The following is a 21,333-nucleotide window of genomic DNA, read 5'->3' as shown; positions in this document are numbered from 1 at the left end:
CAACTTAAATTGTGTTAATGGTTAATAACTTTCTGTTGCATTGCAGTTATGAAATGCATCCATTTTTCACAGTATTAGCTGAAAATGATTATTGTATGTATGTAATTGATCCAATATAAGTTATATGTAACTTTTAACATTATTTCAAAGCATCCATCTAATTTTGACAAAATTAATGGAAGGTCAAAAAATCTTTCTTTGTTAAAATTAACAAAGAAATGCATTCATAAGTGCAAGTACTTTTTATGCTTTGAAGTTCAATCCTCTGTAAGTTACTAAATGAAAATTAGAGGGGAAATGTAATGCATGAAAGTTCTTCTATGTTACTGGTAAAATAAATTTGAAACCGGCAAAACACTTTCCACCTTAGCATTTTGTATGACAAACATTTTTGATGGTCTTGTTCCCAAGTGACATCAAGTCCATTTTGTCCACTCTTGAAAAAATGTGATTGTGTTATGTAAGTTTTATTATTGAATTTAAGGAAAAGATAGTTATTGCTGTAATCCATGTAAGATAATAACAAGAAATCTATATGGTTAAAAATAATAGACAGTATTTGCTAGAAATGGAAAAAAAAAAAAAACACTAAGACTTGAGCTCTTTTGGCACAAACAGGTAATGAATGCAATGATTTACTTCCATTTGAAAGTAATTGAGCATAAATTTAAAGAACTTCATTTTGAAAACAGCGAACATGTTTTTAATATGTCATCAAAGAGTCTTCTGAGTTTGTAGTTAACCTGATATTCCTGACTTTCCTGGTAAATATTTTTTCCTGATTTGTCCTGATTTTTAGCTTTTTGTCTTGATAGAACTGATTTTTCCCAAAACCTTCTTATTTTATGAGATTTTTTTCCCTTACTATAACACAGTAGTGCCAATTGTGTGCCAAAAGTTACTTATTTTGTGAAAAAGATCTATTAATTTAACTTGAACATGTGCTTCACTGAAAATTGCGTGCTGCATTTCAGATCTCAATCCTGATACATCTTAAAAATGTTTCAAGTATTTTGAAAGTTTGAAGTAATTTTATTATATACTATGCTTAATCAATTAATTTTATTTCTTACTAGCTACATTGCACAGTCAAACACAAAAATAAAAGTTGTCTAGTGACGCATGTTCAACAACCAGGCTTAAATGAAAGAAAAAAAAAATAATGTAAAACTTCATGTCTGTGTTAGAAAAGAGCTATTTTATGACTCAAAAATAAATTTAAGACCTCTTTGGTTTTTTTTTTTAATTCCAAAATTTCAGTGATTGTTATTAATAGGCGTAAAAACATTCTGTTGCACAGACTTTCTGCCAGCCCCTTGTAAATTCCTGAGCATCGAAGGTCCTCTGTATTGAATTTGGCGAAAATTGGATGTAAACTGTAGTATAAGAAACCCCCCTCTGTGAATTCTGGAGTATCAAAGGACCTTTGTGCCAAATTTGGCAAAGATCCGATATGAACTGGATTTGTCTAAGGAACATATATACACACACACACACAGCCATTTTTATATATAAATACATTTCAATGATTCATTTATATTTTTCTGAAATTTGAGTATGAAGCTATTGGTAGTTAGTAGTTTGAAAGAAAGTTCTGGATTGTTAAAATATTAGAGTTTGTTTTTTCTTTCATTTTTTTATTATTAAGTATTATTAAAAAGCTTATTCTACACTATATTTTAACTTAATTTTGATGTTTGTTAAGGTTTATACTGCAGTAATATATATCATACAAAACTGCATGTTGAGGAATGATGCAACTTAATGTATGTCAATTGCAACGTTAATGTTAAGATGCTAGTTTGTATTTGAAAGAAATGCATAATTTTTTCGCAGTTGCATATTCTGTCTTCGTATAGAGTCATTATAAATCTAATGTGGTTCTCTGGATCAAAATTTAGCCTTTGTAAGAGGTAAGTTACTGCCCCTAAGCCAGGGCTAAGGCAGAATTACGTGCCATATATACCGACAGCCCAGTTATCCTATCCACAGACAGCAGTTCTGTCCTTTTGGCAAGGAAGACTAAAAGACTAGAACCTGGACCCCCTTTCCAATGAATATTTTGCAATTTCAGACTTATGCAATAATATTTTTATGCATATATATTATTTTTCAAGGGTGTTTTTTTCGGAGAACGCCATAACTTTTTCAATACTTTATCTAACTTCATAAGTAAGGCATTGTTTAAAAGATTTTTTTCACTGTTTTTCTCAAGAAATAAAGAGAGGATTCACAATTTGGTTGTTTTCTCAAAAAACTCATTTCTTCTGTTTTATATTATGCATTGCTTCAATCCATAGCGTTACGAAGGAGACCCATTGGCTCAGGTGGTTAGAGCATCCTGCTAATAATGCCAAGTTTCTGAGTTGAGAAAAATATTGTTTTAATGATTTATTTTTTTCAGCAGAATTCTGATCCAAATTTCCGCAAATATATAATTTAAAGTTATTGAAGGATTCTGAGCTACAGTTCTGTTGTTTTTAAAATCTGGAAACAGAGCATTAATGTTAACATTGTAAATCAGAGTATAACTTTTTAAAAATGTTCTAACAAGATAGAGAGATTGATTTCCATTTTGTTGTTTTATTACCCATTGGTTTAGTCTATAGCATACCAAACTGGTGACTGATTAGCTCAATTAGTATGAGCCAGCACAGAATTCACACTAAATGAACTCTATGGTAATTCGAACCTCTTGTCAATTTTTGTCGTCTGATATGTGGCTGTGCAGAGCTACCACATCTGCCGTAAATTGAGCACAAGGCATGCAATGCTGGCACAAGTAAACACTAATTTTGATAACATAGTTTTATCATTTAAAAGTGCTGCTCAATTGTGAAACTTACCATGGTGATTTGGCTTGAGTGACCGAAAAATAAACAGTAGATTAAAAAAAAAGTCATCAAAAAAACGTAGCCGCCACAGGCCATCAACATCTACATGCTCTAATTGAAAGACCCTTTATTACTTCTTAAAGTTGTTTTTATGGGTAGGCCGTAACTTCTTTAATTCGTCATCAAATGTTAAAAGTAAGACATCATTTTAAAGATTTTTACACTGCTATCAACGGAAAATAAACAAGTCACATTTTTGTTGTTATTAAAAAAAAACATGGCCGTATTTAAGGGGTGGGTTTTTAGGGTTTAAACCTGCTCCGAAAATTTGCACAATAATTGTTCCAAAACATGTTTTTCATCATACTTTTTTTGCTGAAAAACTTTTGATTGCTGTTTTTGAATTATTTTTTTTTTCTGTTTCATTTAAATCATTCAATTACAAACCATTTCCGATCCAACCCCTCCCCCCCTCCAGCTAATTTCATGATGATAGCTTTAAAATGAGGTTTTGGGGGGAAGAGATTACGAATTTCCATGACCTTCTCTAATACGTTCAAAAATAGCTTAAAACTGGATTTTTAGAGCCAGAATGACACAATATTTCCAGGAAGGGGAGATTCCTAGCACTCTCCCTTTAATGTCAGCAAACATTGCCTAAAAGTACATTTTTAGGCTCGATAACAGATGGACTAAAATCTCAACATATAACAGCAGAATATTTCGGTTTCAAAACTTCATATTCAAAAGAAAAAATGGAGTCAGCACCCGAACTCTGTTTTTTTTTAACGTCATCAAAAACAGCCTAAAATGTGTTTTCAGGACCTCGATTTAAAAAAAGTTCTCAGAAAATTGAGTTTTCCGAGTTTCCTAAAACCATTCCCTTCACCTAACGTCTCCAAGGATAGCCTAAAATTAGGTTTTGAAAACTTCATTTTAATAAAATTTATGAGGAGTTCATTCAAAAATTTCAAATGGTCCCTCCCAAATACCAATATTTACTAGTTGGCAATAGCAAAGTTGATACTTATGCCCAACAATTCCTTAACAAAAGTTTCCGGTTGCGGCAAGGAATTTGCAATAGCTCTAAAATTAGTGACTGCTGAAAAGGTTGCGTCATAGACGTTTTGCATAAGTCAAATCACATTGCAGCATGAGATCACTGTATACAAATAATCTGTTGTCCTTGCAAATGTTTTAAAATATATTTTCACCAATTTGTATCAATTAGGTTTTCTGAATTAGTTTTCTTCAAAAAAAAAAAGTGCTGGTTGGAAATAGAAGTAAACATTTGATGCATTTCATTTCCATAATATTTTACTTTAAATTTCAGTTGGTTGCATATTACAATATAAAGCTGATTGTCATAGCTGGCATGAATTGTTTAAGAACAATTGTGTAACTTCTCTGTATGCATGTTTTAATTCAATATTATCCTTTACATAATTATTCCAATTTAACAATATCTTTTGAATGTGTTCTTTAGTTTGAACATACAAGTATTTACATGTTCTACAAAGACATTAACTATTTATTAAACAATTTTTTGGAGAGTTATATCTGACAACAAAAAGGCATTCTTTAAGCCTTATTTCGAGGGAACTTTCATAAGTTTGGAATCATTTGAAGTTGCATTTTTCCTGCCATAAGTGCAAATAATATTGTATTCTTATAACACTTCATGAAAGTAACGTTTTTTCTTTTAGCTTTAACTTCAACTGCCTGTGAAGCTTTCAGTTTGAAAATATATAAAACTTATTACATTATCTTGCCTTATTTAATGTTCCATATATTATAGCTCAGTATCCCTTCATTATGTCACTCTTATTAGGAATTTTAAAAAAAATGATATGTTTGAAAATGGGCTATAACCAGGATCATTAAAGTAACGATTCATTTGAGATGAAAATAACCGATCAATGCGTCTACAAGAAATTTAGTTTATTCTTGTATTAGCTCAAACTTTTAAGTGAACACAACAAAAGGAATTCATCTAACCTTTTTTTTAATTAAAAAAGAAATTAAATATTTCAATTTTTTTTGGTGAAAATGAAAATCCAAATAATCATTGCGTAACCCTCTGACTACTCGATTTTTGGACTGAAATGGCTTCAAAAATTGCGTTGTTGTTTTTTTGCATATTTTAAAGAGAAATGAAATATGCATTGTTTTTATTTCTAAAAACCGTTTTTTTATGCAGATTTCTATCATAAGAAACTAAGCTGCCAGAAAAACCAATTTCATATGTTAACACCAAAAAACAATTTTTTTTTTTTTTTTTAATTTCAGTTAGATTACAGATAATTTCTATTTACTGCATAATATAAAGAAGTAAAATGAATAAATTAAAAAATATATAAAGCACTGAGAAAAAAGATCAATTAGAAATGCAGTTTAGTATGATAGCGTTCGAAGCAGGATTCAAGGTAAAGTACAACTTCACAGTCCTTGCACCAGATTCATGTTTCTTTGTAAATATTTTTTCCATTTGCATCTTTTCTTGAACACCAAAGAGTCGACTGTCTTCCAGGCTCTCTTTTTATGGGGTTGGGTGGTATGTGACTTGCAAAATTACATGCTGTCAATCTCCAAGTAGTAGTCCATCCTTGGAGCTTACAATACCAGGTGTCTTCAAATGCAGCAATTTAGTGGACAATTAACGGCATCTGTTGACCAAAATGTAAAACGTCTAATACTGTATATAATTTATTTCAGTGTTTAAATGGGGAAAAAGCGGGATAAGCTGCTCAATAAAGGAAGAAAAACCCACGGGATGCCCACGGGATGAGCAGATTTTGCTGCATTTGAGTTGGCGTGGAAATTGTGGGATAAGCAGCCAGAGGGTTAAGCAGCAATAAATTCAGATGAATAGAAAAGATCCTTATTTTGCATATGGACTAAAAAAGAGAAAGAAAACTAAAAATTCAGCACAATGTTTTTCCTCCTTAAGTGGTCTTAAATTTGAAGCTGAGTTTTATTACTTTGAATTTCAGAGACAGAGGAGAAGTGTGATGTAGCCAAAAGAGCGATATAGCGAGGGGTTACTCTTTATATATAGTTTTCTGCTAATGTATCAAACATTTTGAAGTTCAAAGAGGCAGGATAATTCTCTTAGTTTAAAATACTTCATTTGTTGAAATGAAATATATACATTTTTTTTTTGAAAGTATTGTAATTTTAGTGGAGTATGAGGTTTTAAGTCTATATTTCCATGTGATAGAAAGCCACTTCAATAAAATTTATCTTTTTCAAAAAAAAATTGAAATTCATCTTCATTTTCTTTTCATTTATCTCTGGTTATAAATATATTTCTATTTTATTTACATCTAAACAAAGCATGTTTAGAAAGATCAGCATCATATTGATTTTAATGCCTCTCTTTTTAGATAATATTTATTTATTGAAGCTTCTTGTACTATACATATGTTTTTGAAACAAAACCATTTTATGATTATTCACCTTAAATGTCAATTGCCTAAATTTTAGCTGTTTTATTTCTATATTAAAATAAACAACTCTTTAGTCAGCAGTGTGAGAAATAGGAAGTGATGCTTAGAGAGGTACAGTTTTATGTCATTGATCATATTGTTGATTTTCTTCATTTTGTAATTGTCTGAGTGTGCAATGTGTACATTTTCTTTCAAGTGTTGTGATGGAATCATATGAAATCAACTTCAAATTTATGAACAGTCTCTGTTTTATTATGTCTTATGAGTGTATTTAAAGAGAAATAAATGTTCTTTTTTTCCTACATTTCTGTAGTCTTTTTTTCATGTTTTTATTCATTTTATATGCTTATAAAACATCAATGCCTTTATGTTTTGTTTCTTTATCGTTTAATAATGACAAAAATAATTTTTGACTTAAAACAAAATATTACAGTATGAGTATCAAATTTTGAGAACTGCTTGTATTATAATTTTATTTGATTTACAGAGGTAATTTTTTCTTGATTGGAATAGATTACATGTGTTGCTACATAGTTAAAATATCACTTAGTAGGTGGCGCTAGCGCTAAAAGCAGAGTAAAAAAAAATCCATTTCACTTTACCCCGCTGTTTCACTTTGACCCACATTACAACTATAACAGAAATTGGTTATTGTGGAAATTAGTCTTGATTTCAACAGGCACATGTGTATATGAGGCATTCAGATCTAAGGGTAATCAAGATTAAAGTTAATTATGATCTAATTTAGTCCTGCAGCAGTAGGAGGCAATGTCAGTAAATACTAATAGCAGGGAATTCTCAATGGCTACAAAAATACACATCATTAAGAAGTATCAATCTGTAATAAACATTTTCTTATTTGGATTTGATATGCATAAGTTCTGAATGCTTCACATAGTTACTTCTCGTTATTTCATAACTTCAACTGCTTTTCCTTTGTCTCATAAAAATTTAGAGGTAAAAAATGCTTGGCTTGTAATTCCCAGCAAAAGTCTTTAACTTATTTCCATTCCCTGAACAAACCAAGCATGTTTTCTATTATTAAATGTAATTTGCTTTTTCATGTTTTCGGATCTATCATACCTTTTTGTTATTTCCTGAAAAACATTGTGAACAGCTACTATATGTATTTTATTCAGAGTTGTTTAATTACTATTTGGCCCTTTTAATAATTTGAATGCATATTTGTTTCACTATTTTTTTTCTATTTGTTTTAAATGTTATTTTCTATTCATTGCTAATTTTATTGAAATTTGCTATTTGGTTGAATTGGTTTTATTGTTTTAAATCAACTTTACTTTACAATGTGTAAAAGTACTCTTTTCTGTCAAAATTTAAAGATCATTTTTTATTTTATTTTTCAAAAAGCAATGAAATGTAGTTTACTGAAGATACTTCGAATTTGTGTTTTTCATTTTCAGTTTTCTTGTAAAAGTGGATTTTGTTATTACAATGAATGAATTCATGCTTCTTATTTTTCTGCATGTTTGATTTTGTCTTCTTGTTTGCATTTAAGTGAAATCATTAGTTGCTAAGAAATTTCAACTTCTTTATTTTTCAGTTAAATTCAGTATCAAATGGTGCTTTTTCTGTGGAATGTATTAAAAATTACAAATTTGCAATATTTCTCATTAAAAAAGTACAGATTGTCAATCAAATTTCCATCGTTAGAAAATTTAGGAGGGGATTGAATATCAGACAACAAAGTATCTTCAAAAAGTTTCTCTGTTTCAAAGTTTTTAGACACATTATTCAACATTACTTTTACAAATAATATGGAAAACAAATGCTACACTATCAAAATATAGCTTCCAAACCTTATTATATAAAATATTTTTTGTTACCTTCATTTAGTTTAGAGAACGTTTGGTCTAAACTACTATAGAATAGTTGCATGCTTATTTAGAATGATCCAGGCTTATTATTTCGAAATTTTCCATGTGGACAAGCTTAATGTTACCACCTAGAAAAAATCTAATAATATTAGCATTAGTCACTATAACAACTAAGATTAAAAGATCAATCACCAGGACTAACTAAACTGACACATATTTACAAAATGAATTTCATTTATCAAATGTTAAGGGAGAAATTTATATTTTAAGACTGAGTTTGTGTTTTAAGCTGGCAATTTTAGATTGCACACAGTTCCACTTTACAGCACAATATTTTCCAGTTAAATTGTTGAATGTTTACTATTTTACATAATTCAGATATTGCACGGTTAAAATAAAAATGTCGAGTTCTGTAGTAAATCAAAATTATTTTTATATATGCTAAATAATTTGCAAGCACAATTTTGATCTTGATCTAATATTCTTAGTAGTCAGCATACTGAATGTTCAGCAATTTTGTCTGATTGGTGCTTTAACCTCTCGAAAAACAGTATAAAAACACAGAAAAATAAACTAGTAACTAATAACATCTTGTATATATATATATATATATATATATATATATATATATATATATATATATATATATATATATATATTCTGCAGCTGTTATTTTATAAATATTTGACACCTATTCTTGTACTAATTTTACCTTAAGTTATATGTTTGCATTTATCAATATGATTCTTTCTAGTTGAATTTTACGTTAAGCATTTTTCTTCCTATGCAGTCATGCCAACTGCTCTAGGAAAAAGAGGAATAAATTTTGAAAAACACTTTATTTTTTCGTTTATCTTTTGACTTATTCTTTATTTTTAGTGTTTATTATGCATTATTGAAATACTAATGAGTAAGAATTATGTTTATTTTTATTGAAACCATAGGTTAACTATTTCTAATCAGAATTCTGATTGTTGACCTTTCAAATATCATGAAGGTAAATGCTGAATAGTTTAAATTCTTTTCCTCAATTTTACTGAGCTTTTAAATAAATGCATAAAATTTCAGTTCATCAAAAAAAAATTAATAAATACTGTAACTGATAAAAATCGCACTTGAGAAAGTCAGAAAAGAAAAATTGATGACTCTGTACACATTATAGCTAGATCATAGTGCTCATCATTTTGATGTGAAATATTTTTTCATCACAGTGACTTGATTGTACATTTAAAGCATATGATAAATGTTTGAAATTCATCTGGAAAGAGAAGTCATTGTTCAGGGTTGGTTCTAGGGTGGGTATCAAAGTTGGGATTTTCTACCATGATCAAAATATTAGTAGGGACTGATGTGAGAACTGAAGTTGGGTTCTCACTGTAGCAAATGAATTTTTGTCGAGTGGGACTTTGGAAAATCTTGCTCAAATTGTGCAATCCTGCATCCTAATTTGAATTCTGATTTCTTAGAGTCTGACTTCAGTCCAACTCTAAGAAACAGGCCAAATTCCTCAACCTCTGACCTTCCTGGTTTAGATCCAGGAAGCTGCTTAGTTAGGGAGGATCCAGAAATTATTCAAGGGGAGGGCGATTGACTTTTTTTACTTTAAAGTACAGTTATCTCCCGATTATCTGCAGAAAAGGGTAGCAAGCTAACTACAGATAAGCAAAATCAAGTATATTCCACAAATTCGTTAAAAATGATGCTACTGTATGCAATAACTCAAAAATATCAATAACTCACATACATTTAAACTACAGCTAAAACGGTAACAGTGTAGGTAAAAAATGTATGCAAAAGCTAAAAAAAAGATAACTTATTGCAAATGGAATACACACATTTGAGAGCAAATCGTACAAATAGAAGCTACAACATCAAGTTAGGTTATCCAAAAAGCACATAAGGGACGGGAGAGGAATTCTTTCAAGACTGGCCCAGTTTTTCTTTTACGCATTTTGGTAGTGTAGATCTAAAAATCAGTTTGTGTATGCTAGATCCAAAAACCAGTAACTAGTTTTTGATTTTAAGATGTAAGTTGCATAGATAAAAATATCAAGTTTCAAATAGTCAGGTAAAAAATAGATTTAGCACCTGTGAAGTTGATATGTTTTCATTTATCTAAGTTCTGTTAATCATTGCGGATTATTTTTCTTGAAAGTGTGAAAGGCCGCAGATAATCCGCAGGTAGATAATTGAGAGTTTACTGCATCTTGAATTCTAGTACTAAAGCTCCCAACCACATGCCTTCCCCTAGGGTAAAAAAAAATGGCCTGCAAGTTTTTACAACTGTAATTCCCAAACTTTTTCAGGGGGGAGCCCCATACCTTCCTTTCCTTTTGTGAAATTACGTTTTCGAGAGTTTAATAGCTAAAATTGGTGGAAAGTTCCTTTATCTAGCCACAAGGAGGGGGCGATCGACCCTCACTGCCCCTCCCTTGTATTTTGTGATTTTTTCATGAAAAAAAGATGGGCACAGTTATAAAGAGTTGAGAAACCACTGAATTAAGTCTTGATATTCTTCACTTACAGCTTATTAATAAGATTAACTGGGAAAAAATTAATTAATTGAAAGATGCTTTGAGGAGCTTTTGTGTTCTTGCCTAATTTGTTTGGCAAATTAGGCAAGAACACAAAAGCAACTATATATTATGTGTATTTTACAACATTCAACACAAAATATACTTTGCGCAAATGCTATTTTCTCCTGAATTATTGTATTTTTTAAGCTGAATTTAATGGTATAGTTGAATTCTTGAAATACATTTTGGTTGATTTTTAAAATTTCGTTAAAAACACGGTAGTTGACTGATATTTTAAACAATTGCATGTCAGTCAGTTACCATGATTTTGAAATTTTTTTTTAAATCATCTGAAATGTATTTCAAGAATTCAATTGCACCAATAAATTCAGCTTAAAAAATACAATAATCGAGGAATTTTTGCTCTAAAAATTTCAGTCAGTTACCTGTGGAATTGCATATATATATATATATATATATATATATATATAATACTTGTATATACAATTCAAAGTGTTTTTTAAAAGAAGCATTTAACCGAAAAAAATTTGACCAGATAATTACTGTGGTGTCAGTGCAAAACTACTAGAAACAAAAACAGTACAAAAATATACAGGAAAAACACAAATTATCCATAAAAGGACATATGTCAAAAACGCCAAAAATACAAGATTTTAGGTATTTCAAATGGGGAAATACAAAATAAGACCAGGGAATAAACTTGAAACAAAGACTGGTCTGTCATTCGGGGGAAGACCAGACCTAGTTCACTAGTCTCTCTTTTATTTGCAAGAGGTAAGATCCAAAAAAAACTTGCAACTTTCCCCGAGAGCCTCAAACCATGAGCAGAAATAGAATAAAATCAATAACCTGTGAAAAAGAGGCAGCTGAGATCCATGAATGCCGACCAGTTAAGAGATAAGCAAAGGTTATGGTTACAGAAGGCGCTAGAGGTCAAGGAAGAAGGCAGTAATAAATTCAGGAGAAAGAACGAATTAATATACCATGTTAAAAATTTAGGAGCTGCCATAATTTTCCTAAACTGCCTAATTTTTTTTCTTTTTTACACTCTCCTAAAATTCCTAATAATTTGAACTATCTCCTTAATTTCCTAAATTTTCATTTATTTAGGCATTTCTGTAGAAAAAGCAGAAGTTCTTCTTAAATTGATTTGAACTTTTTCCATCATATCTTGTTCATTTATTTTTTACATCTTATAATTCCGATTGAAGTTCATGACCAGATGTGTGTGGTAGTACTCGCTTGTTTGTCAAGAACTTGGCTCTGAGCATATAACATGTCGAACGGTAGACCTGAAAACTCTACTTTTTAGTTGACCAGAGCACAATTGATGCATTTAAGCTCTTGTTTAATCAATAGCCACTTTATTTGTCATTTATTCTTTTAAATGCAAACAATACGGCAATTTTAAGGCACTACACTAAAAGCTATGGTAACACATAAAAAACGTTTTTCTGCAATACTTATCAAAAAATTTAAAATAGAAGTTTAAAAATTAGCACTGCTTCAACCATCATTTTTTGAAGGGGGGGGGGGGAATACAGTAGAAGACCGTTATAATGCACACCTTGGGGCCACAGTTTTTGCGTTATACAGGTTTTTGCGTTATATAGATCATTTCACAAATTTTGAAACTAACTTTCAGAATATATCTATATATTAGCCCTTCAGAATGAGTTTTATCTGCAATGAATATTAAAGCACCAATATTACAATTAGTTATTCACAAATAAATATGTTTCACAATCAAAAGAAAGTGTATTATCCTGCACTTCTGCTTGCTTCATGGTTTGCATTGCAGCTCAATTTTAAAGAGCCATCTGTTATTTTCTGTTTATTATGATTACTAATTTTAAATTTAAAAGCTTTGAATTAAGATGGAAAGATGAAAAACTTTCAAAATTTAATTTGCCCAACAATTTTAATGTTTGCAAAGCAAAACGGAGGAATTTTTCAAGCTTCAAAATCTATTGTTACTTCTGAAAAGTTGTGCGGTTTATAGAGAATTGCATTATACAGGTCAGCGTTATAACGGTCTTCTACTGTAATATTTTCCCAAGGAAAATGTGGGAAGTTTAAATATAAATTGTAAAATTGATATTGTTGATGAATACATATAAACTTAACATACAGTGAAGCACAGTTTATACGTTTCTCTTTTATATGTTTTTATCGATTATCTGTTTTTTAAATTTTTCATTTTAGGAGTCTAATACACATTAATGTATTAAAAGTTTTTTCATTTATGCACTTTTTTTATAGTCCCTTCGAAAACGTATAAACGGTGCTTCACTGTGTATCCTCTTATTTTTATTTTTAGTTTTATTTTTGCAAAATTAGAAATCTTCAGATTTTTTTCATGAACAAAAAAGTGTTTTAGGAAAAGGAAATATTTGGACATTTAGAAAATTTATTTTAAGTAACTTTTTTTCTAAAAAGAGAAGCTTTCCTCCCTATATTGATTTTTTGTAAAATTGGAATTACAGTTATAGTTTAAAACTAGTGGTTGATAGTCTTATCGTACACTCAAATAAATTCTACTTGATGTGCAAGACTTATCTTCGTTTGAGACATCTTTTTTTTTTTTTCATATCTTATGAAAAGAGGAAATTCTGCACTAGAACACTGAAAAAGAGGAGGGGGGTTGTTTGCTGTACATCCATTTTAGGTTTGAACTAAGTTAGGAATAGCTCAAAATTTTCTTTTAAGAAAATAAAGCTAGTCCCCCACCCCAAAAGTGAGTTTGCAGTCTATAAGAACAAGAAATATGAAACATATGCTCAAAGTAACTTTTTTTTAATAAAAAGGAAATTATCTCTTGTCCCAAAAATGTCATAAAATTTTATCAAAACTGTCCTTTTTTTTTTTTCAAAATCCCCACTCCGACCCCTGAATGCAGGAAATTGAAAATAAGTATGCTGGAAATAAAAGCAAAATAGCACAAAAGCAGAAACTACATTAGATATTTTCAGAATATATTCCATGAAGACTTGGTTGACCCTTTTTCAATTACACATTTGCACTATACTTCACTCTAATAGCTCTAAATCTTCTTTCTGGTAGATGCCTTTCTAGATCTGCAGGGCTCTAAATTTTCATTTGTATTAACAAATCTATACTTGCCCTATTATCCTTTTGGAATAGTAAAAAAGTTTTATTTTTACTATTCCAAAGGCTTTCAGATACCTTGATGACCTAATTATTTTCAACTATCATAACATTTCCAGTGATTCAAAAAAATCTATCCACCTGATTTAGAACTTATCTACACAAATGACAACATCAACCAAACTGAATTCCTTGATATATATAAACAACATTGTCTTTCAAACAATGTCATTTATAGTGATCTTTTTAATATAAGACTTTCTTTTCAATTTCATGTTAATCAACTGATTTCATTTTATTCGTAATGCATTCTTTAATGAAATCAATGGAGTAAAAACTCTAACAGGAAATATTTTGTTTATAAAAACTTACTGAAAATTGCTTTAGATAATAATGATGTTCCTTCTTTTTTTATGCTACATTAGACAAGTTGAGAATTCACTATTAGAGTGATGTATAGCGCAATTGTATAGTTGCAAAAGGGTAACCCAAGCTATGAAAGTCTGATGAGATCTATCCTAAAAATACCTCTCTAATGTAGTTTTTACTTTTGTGCTATTTGCTTTTTTTTTCCGTTTATTATTTTTTTCAATTTTCTACTTGTCTACTAATTAAATTCATTATTTCTCCTGATTTTATTCTGCCATGTGAAAGTAAAGTGCACTATCTGCAGATTTTTCATGTTTTTTTTTTTGCAGTTTTGTAATCTATTGTACTTAAGCTTTACTGTACAAGCTTGCTTATTTGGTTTCGCTAAAAATAAAGCTCTAAAAAAACATCATATTACAACATTTCACTGTTGTTAATATGGAATCCAAAACACATTTCTTCAAATATCTCTAAACCTCATTTCTGCAGGCACTTCATTTTACTTTCCCATGACGGTTATTAGTCTTCTTACCTTTCATCTTACGTCTTCTGTTACCATAACCTTTACTTATCTATTTACTGGACAGCATTTGTGAACCTTAGTTCGCTCCTTTTCCTGCAGCTTAGTGATTTTGTTCCTTTCCTGTTCATGTTTTAAGACTCTCAGGGAAGGTTGTGTGTTTTTGGGACCTCCCCTCTTGCAAAGTAGAAAAAGCCTTGTGAAGTAGGGTCTAGACCACTGCTTCTCAACCCGTGTGCCTTGGCGCACTGGTGTGCCGTGGCAAGCTCCTTGGTGTGCCGCAGTAAATTTGGAGTTGTAGAAAAAGGAAAAACAGAAATGTATTTTACCTGCGCAAGATATCATATATAATGTTGCTAGTTCAATTAATTGTCAAATCACATTGAAATATGCATACCAACGGTGAAAAATTAATTTTTCCAGCATGAGAAAAAATTGTATGGGGAACCAATAGGTTCTGATGCAATGTATGAGGCGGTCAGAGTGCCAATTCGGACGATGCTACCAGCGACAAATCAATGATGCGATGGATGACATTAAAAAAACATTGATTGAAAAACTACAAATAGCTGGAAAATTTTTAATTCGATCTGATGAATCAACAGACATAAAAAGTGCACAATTCTTACTAAACAGGACGACCTTCAAAATAATTATATTTTCATCAAAAGATTTTCTCAGCTTGCAACACGTGATGAATTATTTTGTTGCAGATAAATAAAAAGCAACAGGATCCAGTATTACAACTGCAAGTGCGCTTGCAGTGATGGAGCAGTTGCAATAGTGGGAAATGTCAAAGAGTTTATATTAAATGCAAAATATCTAAATCCAAATGTTCAAATCAGTTTTCCCTATCCTCCGCCGCACCCAGCCGTGCGGGGGGGGCCCGCTACGCGGACCCCCCGGGCGGTGGAACCTAAGGCCTACGGCTAAGAGGTGGGGTGTGTGCGGAGAAAAGTTTTCCCTATCCTGAACCTATTCTGACAAACAATATGCCAGATTAGCTGAAGTCGGCCGTGGTTGAAGCCGTAAAAATCCTCCTCATACGATCAAGATCACTTAATTCTCATTTTTATTGCATCTGAAGAGTGGGGCGTATTACCACTCCCTACTTCTAAACTACTCCCATGGCTTTCTAGATCACTAGACCTCTCGTCAATAAAGTATGTTTGGAAAATGCTTGAAAGGCGACTGCAGCTACAACACCACTTAGAATGAAATTTTAAGTTGACTAACGCGCAAAGGACTCCAGTGGTGCCCACCAAGGCTCACACTGTGGCATTGAAATTCTTTGGGAGGGGGGGAGCTTTGAGGAGCATTTTTCACTTTTCTGGAGGGGGGGGGGGGTCTTCAGGATATTTAGGGGGTGCACCCTTGCTCTTAGGGGGGATGATCACCCCTGTCTACTCAACTATGCAAGGCCATCGTGAGGACAAAAAAAGTAAAGGGGTGTATGGAATTGATGGATGAATTTCAAATTTATAGTCCTAAAAATGCATTTTAGATGAGCTTTGATAATGTTTGGAGGAGAAGAGGTTCATCGTGGTGATGCAACTGCGTTTGATAGAGTAAATATAATTTAAAATATTGGGGAAAATTTTCTGAATTCAAGCATTTATATTTTTCAAAAACTTGCAATTCCACTTTGGGTGTCACCCGTGAGATGGGTTATGCCCAGGGCAGACCGCTTCCCCCTCCCCGGTAACGACACCACTGTATATATACATATACACATATATATATATGCACCATAAAGTACACTATAACTTCAATTTAACGATACCTGATTTAATGGTTTCCTCAATTTAATGATGCATTTCACTGGTTCGGTTTTGAATGTATTAAATGTCTATGCTCCTCAATTTAACAATATCCTTGATTTAACAATAATGTTTTCCAGTCTCTTGACAATCGTTAAATCAAGGTTATACTCTATATACACACAGTCGAACTCCAATTATTAAAATTCTGACTACACAAATCGCTTCCAGAGTTTCCAAACAAAACCTCCAAGAAAAATGGATTGCATTTTATGTGTGTTGTAAATGTAAAAGTTATACCAGTTTGCTTATTTTGCAATGAATATGTTTCCAGAGCTGGCGCACGGGGGTCACCAGGGCTACCGTGGTACCCCCATTAGCTGAAAAAAAAAAAAAAAAAGATGAGATTAAAAGCTCAGAGCACCCCATAATGCTTTCAGTAATGTGCAGACTGCTGAAATGGGTGGTTGTGGCTGACTAGCAGGGAAGCTTTCATAACCAATTTCTATGGTACAGACCCAGTCATCATGTTTTTTCTTCAAGTGTACGCATTTCAGTTTGTTGCATTAGTTTTTTTTTTTTTTTTTTTTTTTTTTAATGTTTTCATGAAATGGGGCTGCAGAGAGGAAGAACTTATATATTTCGTAAAATCAAGCCAGGTTTTAAATTTGAATGAGACCTCTTTCTGACACTCTCAAATGCATTTTTACCCTCTTTTACACAAATGAAGTTCATAACATTTTAACACTTAGTAAAAAATAGCAAGCTTTTCATGAAAGAAAAATAAAGGTGCTCAGTGGTATACCTATGATGTTTAGCGTCCCTGGTGAACTTTAAGGATGATGCCCCCCCTCCCTCCTATACCGTTTCGTAGAAATTCATTGTTGAAAATAACATTAACAATTTAATAACAATGAAACATTAGATTCTAATGAAACATTAGAACCTGCTCTTAAGTAAAATATTCTGCAGAAGTACAGGGATCTGGGGGATTTCTTCCTTAGAAAAGCCTTGAAGTTGTAGTTGATAAAACTCAGTTTCAGACGATTTTTTCAAATGGAAGGAGAAGTTCGGGTTCCCTTTCCCCGCAGATTTTTCAATTGAATTTCTAAAAGCGCAATTGTAGATTACCTAAAACTGCTTTTGAAAGAGCGAGTTACGGGGGTTCTCTCTCAGTAATATTCGAAATTATTGTTTGAAAAACGTAGTTTTAGACGATTTCAGGTGATGTTAGAGGGAGGAGAGATTCAAAGCTCTTTCTGAAGTTTTTTCGAAATTGAAGCTCCAAAAATGTATTTTGCCTGACCTTTGTTAGTGAAAGAGTTTTCAGGGACTGTCTCTCGGAACATTTATGAAATGAATATTTCTGGGTGGAGTTTGCTCCTCTTTTAGATTGTAATATACATTGTATCTTATTTGAATAATGCTTCAAAATATTTCTTTTTACATTAAGAGGTAAAATGCCACCCCCTTTTTGAAAAAGAGGGATTATCAAAGGCGGAAAACCGTCCCTAACCCCTCCCACATAGGCCTCCGCAGTGTAGAAGTATTGAGCTGACCCATATATAGAAAATTCTTTTTTGACGGGGGGAGGGGCATTGCAAATTGTCTCTTTTTTAATTTTGGCTTTTTTATTGCTAATCTTCTTCAGAAAAAAATTAAAGTAATCAACTTTAAACTCACAATATTTTTTCGAAATAATCTTGGTAAATTAGGGCCATTCTTGCTGTTACACCCTTGGCGAGAGCCACTCTTGTAACACTAAAAGGTACCACATCAATCTAAAATGTCAAAAGTATTTTTACTGAGACCACAAATGCTAAACAAATAAAAATATCAGGTTCGAAATTGAAAATTTCATTTTTTAAATCCAGAGCACTCAAATGGTTTTGGAAAAGAAAAACTCGGGGAAGGGTCTCTTCAATATTTTCATCAATAAACAAAAAAGATACAAAGAAAGTGAAGGGAGCAGGGAAGTTCCCGAAACTTATCCCTTCATTTTATCTTACCAAAGGTAGCCGAGAAGAGCAGTTTTGAAACTTTGATTTTGATGAAATTAAGTGGAAAAGTTCACACGCCCCATCCTTTTCATTATCTTCATCAGAAATGGCTTACAATTACATGTTTAGGAAACGTCAATTCCTGAAAAGCTTCAAGGATAGCAATCCCACTCAAATCCCAGAGAAATGCTCAACCTAAATCCGAGAGAAACAAAAACTATTCATCATTAACGATTGTCTAAAATCCTGTTTTTAGGACCTCAATTTTGAAAATTTTATCCCCGAACCACCCCTCAACTTGATATTATTAACAAATGTCTAAAATATCTCTTTTTGGAGCTTCAATTTCTAAAAATTCTGCAGGTGAGCGCACCCGAACTTCATGAAAATAACATTGAAGATCATCAACAATTGTATTTCTAGAATTTAGATTTCGAAAAATACCAAGAGAGGGTCCACGAATGTTTTCGCCCACCAACTTCACCAAAGATTCTCTTAAAACTGCGTTTTAAAAGCTAACTTCAAGAACTTTCCGGGAGAGCGTCCCCTTCTCACCAACATCGTTGAAGATCGTCTTAAACTTAGTTTTAAGTTCTTAGATCAATTTCGCAAACTTTCCGCTGGAGAGTCCCCAAATTTCTCCTCCCCATATCATCAAAGATCGTCTGAAATTGCATTGTTAGAGCTACATTTCGAGTGATATCTAGGGGGGAGCCCCTTAGCCCCCCTCTTCTCTACACAATAGGAGATAACCACTGCGCTTTTAAAAGTTTCAAAAAGTGGACGGGGAAACCGTCCCTGAACCTTTTCCCCCTAACATTACTAAAGAGTCTAAAATAAATTTTTTAAGACTGCAATTTTGAAAATTTCTCCGGGAGAAACCCCCGAACCCCCTATCTTTGAGTTAATCTTATGCTTATGATTAAATTCATATTTCTAATATTTAGATGACTCCCTGACTCCATTGTGAACCAGAAGGCTAAATCCTCTTCCTTTATTTAAGATGCTTTTTTGAAAGAATTCAAATACCACCAATTTCATGCACTCGCCAAACTTTTTGACTTTGCCACGGCCTCGCACGCCTTTTCCGGTTGTTATCTAAACCTTCAAGCTCACTGGTATAGTGATACCCCCATTACTAAAGCTTTGCGCATGCCCCTGTATGTTTCTGTAATGAAAGAGTATTATTTAAAGCTGTATGACTCCAAGGACAATTCCAACTCTATAATGTGCAAGACTTGCTAATTAAAATATATTTTTCTTTAATAATAATTTTTTCACCAATTTTAAATTTACATAATGTAATTAATTAAAATATACCCTTTTTTTGGAAAAAAAAATCAAACTTTCCGAATGGGGTCCGGTCCCTATTGATTTGGATACTTGGAGTTCTACTGTTATACTATTTTTTTTAAATGCATGTTGTAAGCAATCATTTCTTTCAGATAAATCTATTTAAGTGTAAGCAAAAATAAAGCTTCTTGTTACCGCATTGAGGGAACGATGAACTGTAGGTTATCTACTTACAACTCTGCCCAAGCTTTGGCTGTTGGGGCAGTAACTTTTTGTTTGTTAGCTTATTAAGTACCTAGCTTTTATTTTCTCCAACCGTAATAGTATTTAATATCTTACAGCCTTTGACTCTTCTCCTCCATACCAATCTCCAGCAAAAGATCTATCTAGCCCTGTTAGCCAACCTAGAAGTAGTAGTAATGTTCATAGTGAAACAACTTCAATATCCACCAGGTGCATCTCTAGTGACGAAGAAATGAGTCGATCTCCCACTTCTCCTCTACGAAGCCTTCGGGAACAGTGCAGCACTGCTCATTCTCCAAGGTCTGAAACAGACACAGAAATTAGGAGGAAGGTATGAAATCTTTTCTTTTTTTTTAATTCTTTCTTTTGTGTTTAATGTTTCAGTATTTATTTGGTGTTTTATCATATTTAATGTTTCTTAGATTTTCAGGATGAAACTTCATTCAAAAATACAGTAAACCGTCTCATTACATTTAACACCTTTTTATTTTGCTCATTCCGATGTATTTGGTGTTTCTTCTGTCTCCTGAGAAACTGAAGGCCAAAAGCCTTTCCTTTAAATGTGAAAACAGTGTACCTTATGCGTTTTGTCAATCTTTGGCCTTGTTAACCAATCATTGAAAACTCTCCTTTGAGAGATGCTACTGTATCATTAAAAGTAATGATCTACTTAATAGAGAGACTTGCACGAGAGCAACTAGGGAAAGCTCCTTTGATTCTGAAATTACTTAAAGTGTTCATTTAATTCTTAAACTACTCAAGAGATTCACTTGATTGTTGATGTTGATCATTTAACTATCAGAATCGCTCCTTATCTGATTTTTCAACTGTACAAATCTATAAATTGTGCATCACTAGAATGAATGATGATGAACTGTAAGATATGTTGTAGTAGAATTATTTTAACAAATATTTATACCTATGTTCAGAAATATTTTGTATTGGATTTTCATTTTAAAAAGCTACTTATACACTGGTGGACAAAATTATGCACTCAAAAGTTTTTGTTTTGCTAACTTAACTCAGTTTAAATTTTTTTTCATTCAAATAAATAATTTCAAGCCAAAAAATGCACTATTAATGATTATTAGTTGCTTTATTTTTCAAAATCAGTGATAAACATTAAGATACTGGACAAACTCAAAATTTCTTAACTTTATTTTAATCATTACTTAACCCAGTTTAATCTTATTTTCTGCTGAAGTTTAGATGAAAACCTGACATGATGGTCCTAAACTCAGTATAAGTTTCATAAATTTAATTAAAATGTTAAAGCAATTTTTAAAATGTGCAATTTAAATATCTTATCATTAGGTGAAACCTTGACAAAAGTATAAAGTCAAAGGTAAAATACCTGGATTACAGTCAAATTTTTTTGAATGGAT

At 31.9% G+C, this 21,333-nt stretch overlaps 1 protein-coding gene across 1 annotated transcript in view; it reads left to right on the top strand.

Moving 5' to 3' along the window:
- The window catches only part of LOC129231230 (FERM, ARHGEF and pleckstrin domain-containing protein 2-like), a 180,488-nt gene that overhangs the window by 91,223 nt on the left and 67,932 nt on the right, over positions 1 to 21,333 (top strand). Inside the window, exon 11 of the mRNA XM_054865494.1 lies at positions 20,047 to 20,279. Coding sequence (XP_054721469.1) covers positions 20,047 to 20,279 — 233 coding nt within the window. The remainder of the gene's footprint in view (positions 1 to 20,046; positions 20,280 to 21,333) is intronic.

The sequence above is a fragment of the Uloborus diversus genome, chromosome 10 (genome assembly GCF_026930045.1).
Source record: "Uloborus diversus isolate 005 chromosome 10, Udiv.v.3.1, whole genome shotgun sequence".
Lineage (NCBI taxonomy): Eukaryota > Metazoa > Arthropoda > Arachnida > Araneae > Uloboridae > Uloborus > Uloborus diversus.
The sequence above is the reverse complement of the archived record's forward strand: the minus strand, read 5'-3'. Positions and strand labels throughout refer to the sequence as shown.